We start from the raw sequence: 7,838 nt of genomic DNA on the forward strand, positions 1-7,838 counted from the left end.
ACAGCATCTGTTTCCGTGCGATTAACACCTGGAACAGTGTGTACCTTGACTCTATACACACACCTCAAAGCTGTTTTGTCGTATCTGTTTGCTGAATCAGTGTATAGTGTGCATGAATTCGGGCACTGGTAAGGACAATGGGCCGTTGCTGGATCCCAGTGATCATAGTTCATAAAGTTATAAATATGGATATTTTTATTACAAAAACGCTTTACTTTGCTCCAGAAGGCCTTTATTAACCCCCTGGAGCCGTATGGATTACTTTTATCATGCATGGATGGATGCACTTTATGGAGCTTTAAAAACTCGTACACTATTCGCTGCCATTACAAAGCTGGGAAAAGCCAGGATATTATATTTAATATAACTCTGATTGTGTTTGGCTGAAATAAAAAGGTCATAATCACCTAGGATGGCTTGAGGGGGGGAGTAAATTATGGGATAATTTTCATTTTTGGGTGAAAATGGCCGACTCCCTGATTACTGAAATTGCTGATTGAAACTGATTTAAACTCACCCTCTGTTTCCCGCTGAGAAGTGAATGAACTTATTTTAAGGAATAAAGCTCATATTGGATTTTGCATTTTGACACTCTTTGTAATGAACACTGAGAATTAGGCTACAAACTCAAAAGTAAAAGTTTGAACCCATTATAAACTGTTAAAAAAAAGTTGCTGCCTTAAATTTTTAAGTACAATAAACTTGGCTATAAAAGTAATTTCAACTTAAATTACTTTAAACGGACCTAAAAATTATTTGAATCTTTAAGTTGAAAATGGCTTATTACGATGAGTCAATGTAAAAACATATGTTGTCAAAACTTATTGACCATATAATTGTTTACAGTGTAGTAATGAACATTTGGAAAGACAAATGTAATTAATTGCCATGAACACCAAAAATACCAAAAAGCTTGACCAAAAACATCAGGTTTCGAACGCAAACTGTAATTTTGTGTTTACAGCTTACACGTTTTCACTGAATATATAAATATCAATGTGTTATTATTTCCTTAAATGATCATATGGGCAAAGGTTGTGTATGTTATCATGTTGTGGTTTAAAGAATTATTTCTGTGTGGGATATTAATCCGTTGTGAATGGAGCGCGCGCACGGCTTGACTGCAGGATTGCGACTAAACTGCGATCGCGCGCATTCTCTCTCTCTCTCTCTCTCTCTCTCTCTCTCTCTCTCTCTCTCTCTCTCTCTCTCTCTCTCTCTCTCTCTCTCTCTCTCTCTCTCTCGGTTTAGTTCTATCTCAGAGTGAGTCGGGCACCAGATGCCATCACCTGTCGCGAGGCTCAGCACTGGTGTGGAGCGAGAGCGCGCACGCAAGAGCTTGTCCTGTGGCTAATTTAACAGAGACTGTCGCAGATTCAACAATGTTTATCAGTGTTTGTTATTTGTACCTACTCTTCTCATCTCCTTCGTGGGATGTTTCACGCCTCCCTGCGTTTTACTGATACATAGGCTACTCAGGTAAGCCCATAGGAACATTTTTGTTTATGGTGAGGTTTTGATTTAAGTTCATTTTAGTAAAGAAAACCATTCAAGTTAAGAAATATTGTAGTAATAATTGTAAGAATTTTCTCAACTTGCTGCAGGACGGTGTTCGTTCACACTTTGAGGGCAGTGCTTCTAAATTTCTTTAGTATTGACCAATAATGTTCTGTTTTAACCTCACCACATCCGAATATCATTGCCTGAAATTGAGGTTGAAAATGAGTTTGCAAAGTGTTATTTCTAAACAATAATCATAAATAATGTCTCTGAAGAATGCAGCCACGCAAGAAAAACCGGCACGCCGCCGTTCTTCTCACTGTCTTGAGTTTAGGCTATATCAAGGTGGAAGCAGATAGTTTGAAAGAAAATATTTTGTAGTAGATCCAGTTGAGACCCTAATCTCATAAACCACAAGACCATAAAAGATAAGTGCGTTTTTTCCTCGTTTGTTCTGCGGGCAAATGTTGTGAGTTGAGGTCCAGCGAAAGTCTACACAAAAAATACACACAGCCTACATAAACGATGTGTATTATTCAAAATAAAATACATAAATTGTATAAATGCTCACTGTAAAATCGAACAGTTGTTCTAACTAACACTTTTTAGTTAACTTTACTTAATGTCTTTATTTAATTGTAAAAATCTAGTAATCTGTACTATTCACTATGCCTTGTTTACTCAGAAAACCCAAGTTCAGATTAATTGATTGGTTTGAGTGCTATTTTGTCGAGGCGGGGCAATTCTTAATAGACTTTTCACTCATTTCCTCCACTTCTGCAATTATCTTTAGCTGCGTTCACTCATTTCCCAAAGTCTTCTTGAATGTTGAATAATCAATACAACTCAAAAGCTGACTTCATAAATTGATGTTCGCCATTATGGTGATCAGTGTTCCATTTGGTTGGGCACTTGGATTTATATTATTATATATTTTTAAGACAATCGGTTTGCATGCTTTTTTTAAAAAAAAAGTAAGTCTAACTAATTATATTTACAGTGTGTGACAAGTTGCCCCAAACTTGCCCCTTGTCCTGAAAAGAACATAGTTCAAACTTTCTACTTTCAACAAATAGTTGACTCTTGTCTGAATGCATGTCATTGTGGTTTTATTGTGATGACAATTAAATATGGTTTATTATAATATAATTATATACTCATTTAGTTAAATTAGTTTTCAACTATTTTAACAAACTCTGCTAATTTGTGTAAATGGACTGTTGACTAAAACCCCCACAGCAATAGAGATTTGATACATAGTGGAAGGAATATAAAATCTAGTTTTAGGTTGACTGAAACCAAATCAAGTGTCTTAGACTATGATCTGTGCTGCGACAGACAGTTTTGACTTATCTGTGCTCAAATCCAGAGAAAAAGGACTGTGAAAATATTGATCTCTGGACTAATAGAAATACCAGAATCAATGAATGCATTGATAAAAAATTTATTTTTCATTGCAATTGCTGCAAAAAAACAATAGTTAACTGTGTTTTGACTTTGTACAATAGCTTGAAAAAGCTTATTCGGTCCACTAGATATCAAGTGATTATAAACCCCTATAGTCCTCAAGCATTTTGGATGTCTTTTTTTTTTACGTCCATTTCAGGTCTTGGAGTTTCTAATAATAAGATGTTGAGTTTAATCAGATGTGTTTGAAATAGGGAGGCTTTTTTATATAGTTTTTTTTAATGAATCTCAGTGGTGGTGTGACTAAAATGTGCTCTGCCTCTATGCAGCTCTTAGGAGAGAAAGAAAACAGGAGACAGGGAGCGACAGAGAAAGAGAGAGAGATGTATGCATGCGTTGTGTCACTTCAGTCTCCTTGTGTGGGTTTGCAGTTTTGGCTCTGATCTTTATAGCTGAGGTGTGATCATCTGCACTGATTCAGTCTCTCTGATCTCTCACTGTAAACCAAGCACATTACATTTACACAAGCCTTATTCTGTCCCTCTGACAAACACATACAAACATAAAGAGAAACTATGTAGCCTGCCACTGAGCTTCATTATACTCTCTTCCATTTCCATCCAGTCACTCTTCCCTTTCCCACCTTTAGACTTGTTGTTTCTGACCCTTTTGTATCTCTCTTTCCATTCCAGATCCAGAATGGGGTCATTTAACCAATCCGGGTGGACGGGGTTCATCCCAGGGGATTATAACTCCTCTTCCACTGGACTGGGATTTTCAGGAACTCCAGTTGGGAATTACACCGAGAATGTGTCAAATCAAAGCATGCCTTTCCAAGGGAGCAGCACGATGGTTACTGCGGTCATATCATTCACCGTGTTTATCGTTGGACTTACCGGCAACACTCTGGCCATCTACGTGGTTTTGCGCTACGCAAAGATGAAAACGGTTACGAACATCTACATTTTAAACCTTGCCGTGGCCGATGAGCTGTATATTTTGGGCCTCCCTTTCCTTACGACGCAAAACGTACTCTCCTACTGGCCGTTCGGCTCATTCCTGTGTCGCGTTGTAATGACGGCAGACTCGCTAAATCAATTCACGAGCATCTTCTGTTTGACAGTGATGAGCATCGATCGCTACTTAGCAGTCGTGCATCCTATCCGCTCCACTAGGTGGCGCCGGCCACGAGTAGCTAAAGCAGTTAGCGCGGCGGTGTGGGCATTTTCGTTCGTCGTCGTTCTTCCCGTGGTGATATTCTCTGACGTTCAGGACATGTTTCACTCATGCAACATGAGTTGGCCGGAGCCACGAGACGTTTGGTCGACGGCGTTCATACTCTACACGGCAACGCTCGGATTCTTCGCCCCCCTGCTGGTCATCTGCATGTGTTACCTTCTCATCGTAGTCAAGGTGAAGTCGTCCGGGGCGCGAGCGGGATTTACCAAGCGCAGGCGCTCCGAGCGGAAGGTGACCCGCATGGTGGTGATAATCGTGGTGGTGTTCGTCCTCTGCTGGCTGCCGTTCTACATCATTAACATGGTAAACCTGGTGTTCATACTCCCGGAGAACAGCGTGGTGGTAGGGGTGTACTTCTTCGCCGTCATCCTGTCGTACGCCAACAGCTGTGCCAATCCGCTGCTCTACGGGTTCCTGTCCGACAACTTCAAGCAGAGCTTCCGGAAGGTCCTGTGCGTGCGCAAGGCGAATGGCGTGGAGGATGGCGATCCCAGTTTGCCGCGGACAGAGAAAACGACGACCCACGACTCCTTCCTGACACCTCGGAACAATGACTTTAATGGACACGTACAGGGCAGCCAGGTACAGTCCCTCTGAAAGCACATCACACATAGTTGAATGAATTTGTTGAAGCTTTATATTCAGAGCTTGACATTAACGCTAGTGGCGTGTACTGCAGTCACTCCTACTAGCCACTTTAGCGGGATTCATTTTTATTACATTTTTCAATTGTAATCTTTTAAAAAGGGATCTGAAATAATAAACTACGTGCAATGTAGTGTTGTCAAAAATACAGATTTTTTGCTACATATCAATACTGAAATATCTGAAACGCTTCCAATACTCATTTTCAGCAGAATAGATACAGGATACCAGCTGCGCTTTCTCTCTCATCTCTCACTCGCTCGTTTGATTTGCTCCGGATGAATATTGTCGCCTCAAAAGGCTTTGAATTTCGGCGTCGGATTGCGCATAATTTTACACAGGTAATTCCCACAGATTTTGTGCTCACACCCAAATATAACAATGTCACCTTGTAGTACTAAATTGTGGTCTTTTTTAATGCTTATTGTCCTAAAACATTAACATACACACAAAATAATGTCAAAATGTCAGTCTTGGCGAGTATGCACGTAAACACAGTCATTTTTGTTTGAAGAGAATGTAAACAGATGAGAAAGATAACAGTATAATGGATGCGTGCGTCAGGTCTTAAAGTGACAGCAGCCTAATAAATGTGCAGCCAAATTATGAGATAGTATTAAAAATATCTATATGGCAGTTTTACCCAATGGTATCTATGTCAAAATTGTGGCCAGTGAAAATGCTGCGTGGCTAGTAACTTTGGAAAACCAGTTAATGTCAAGCCCTGATTATATCTCTAGAACAATGATATCTTCAGTCTTAGACATTCTGTTGTTTGCATTTGTCTGATGTGCTGCTTGTTTTAAATCATGAAAGTTTGGTAACACTTTTTAATAAGACTCAAATTTTTTACGTTAGTTAAAGTGAGCGTGAAACGGAAGTTGCGATAGTCTTTTCTTCCCTGTTGTGACATATCTGAGCGCACTTTATATTGTCCTTGAGAAATTGATCGGATGGTTGTGATTTGCTATTCGCACCAGTAAACACATCATCAGAGAAGTCGCTGCAAGGAGTCATTTTGATCAAAGATCAAGATACCTCTTTAATAATATTTAAGCTAACATGAACTAACAGTGAACAGTTGTGTTTTTATTAATGAACATTAACAAACATTAATAAATACTGTAACAAATGCACTGCTCATTGTTAGTAAATGCATATTAACTAATGGGACCTTATTGTAAAGTGTTACCAAAAGTTATCTTTAGTTGGTTAAGGCATAGTTCACCCAAAAATTAAAATCCTGTCATCATTTACTCGCCTTAATGTAATTTTAAACCTGTAGGACTGTCTTTCCTCTGTGTAACAAGTGAGATTTTTAGCAGAAATTCCACGTCATGCTACTGTGACCAAAAAACGAATTCTCCCAAAACCCATTCAAAGGACATGCTAATATAGCATTTAAGTCATATGATCTAATTAGGATCGCTCTAGATGTAGATTGGATTGTTTAACTGCATGAGGGTTTAGAAGTAAATTATGACAGAATTGTTACTTTTTGGTGAACTAGTCCTTTAAGCTGTTTTCTAGAAGAATAACAGCAGTACAGTTAGAACAAGGGTTTTTTTGGCCCTTCTCTGCTGTGTTTGTGAATTCTCTGTAGATTACAAACATGTTGAGAATTTCACATTCGATACAGCTGCCAACATGTTGCTCCTTCCTCACTCCCCAAAGAGACAATCTCAGTGAAATTGATTTAGTGGGCAGCAAATGGAGTGAGAGACAGAGAGAGAGAGAGAGAGATTGTTAGTGTGTGTGTGTGTGTTTGCGTCTTCCTGTCTATCAGTCATAACCCCCTTAGTGCCCTTAGGGAGAACACTACTCGTATGTTCCCAATAAACATTCCCAATGTCCGCGTTTATTAGCATCTGTGTGTGAAAGAAAAAGAAAGAAAGGGCTGACCAAAATCTTACGTCAGTGTTTCTTTCCGTATCACAGTAATGGTAGAAATAACAAAAACACTACCAATAAAAATAGTTTATCACTACATACTACTACAATATAGGTGTTATTTTATAGTTTCTATGCCTTTAGAACTATTCTAAAAACAATTAAATAGTTATTTTTGCTGGAAATTCAACAAATAAAATGGTTAAACAACCAGGTTGCCACATTGATATTTGACATTTTCACGCACACTTTTTGTTGATACTTAATACTTAACTTAAAATCATTAAATGTAATTATTTATCAATAAAAAGTCATTTATTGAGGCCAAACAAGAGATAATTCTTCAAACATTTCACGATATATGTTAGAAAATATCTAAAAATGGATGTTTATTAATTAAATTTGTGATTGGATTAACCACACCTGAAGTTGTTTTTTAAAATAAGCAACATACGCACTTTTTTTCCAGGTATATTTGATCATATTGCTCAGCCCTACTAAAAGAGATGATGAAATCTGTGTGATAGTTCAGCTTGACCAAGAGGACCATGAGGGAACACAAGTATGTGTGTGTAGAAATGTGAATGCATAATGAGAGTGAGATCAGACGATCCCATGGTTAATTCATCGGGGAAATGAAAGCAGTCCGGCTCGAGAGACTGAATCAGATCTGTGTGACTGAGGATTGTCTGGCATCAGATCTGAGATCAATGAGAAAAAGACAGTCTCTTTAAGCCATTACTGCATCCGCAGAGCTAATATCAGCTCTAATGTCTCTCTGTGGCTTTCCCTGCTTTGACAGACACTGAATCTGATTGGTGGAGACACCAGACACACATTCACTTGCTCTCTCTTTTAGCCCTTTTCCACCACTGTTGGAGTCGGAAACCAATTTGGCTTATTCTGCATGTTTACACGGCAGAAAAATTGGCTCGACAATGGACCCTCAAACCTGCTGGTCTCGAACCAGGAATCAATCATCGCCACTGAAGTGTTCAGAACAACAAATCGCTCTGGCACAAAACAAAAAGTGCATCGCTCCCATTATAAAAACAACAAAGCGGTAAACACCGGAAGTGTAATGTTACAGATACATTGTGCCTATTTTCGTCAAGCGACACAGCTACTCTGTGTGAAATAAAATTATTTTATTTGAA

At 38.8% G+C, this 7,838-nt stretch overlaps 1 protein-coding gene across 2 annotated transcripts in view; it reads left to right on the plus strand.

Moving 5' to 3' along the window:
• The first annotated feature begins 1,256 nt into the window (after positions 1 to 1,256).
• LOC308688964 (somatostatin receptor type 5) overlaps positions 1,257 to 7,838 on the plus strand; it is a 15,691-nt gene continuing 9,109 nt past the window's right edge. For both annotated transcript variants that reach the window (XM_081362430.1, XM_081362429.1), the window contains exons 1-2: positions 1,257 to 1,479; positions 3,600 to 4,728. In XM_081362430.1, coding sequence (XP_081218556.1) covers positions 3,607 to 4,728 — 1,122 coding nt within the window. In that variant the 5' untranslated portion in view covers positions 1,257 to 1,479; positions 3,600 to 3,606. The remainder of the gene's footprint in view (positions 1,480 to 3,599; positions 4,729 to 7,838) is intronic.

Source organism: Scardinius erythrophthalmus (assembly GCF_964197995.2).
Source record: "Scardinius erythrophthalmus genome assembly, chromosome: 3".
NCBI lineage: Eukaryota > Metazoa > Chordata > Actinopteri > Cypriniformes > Leuciscidae > Scardinius > Scardinius erythrophthalmus.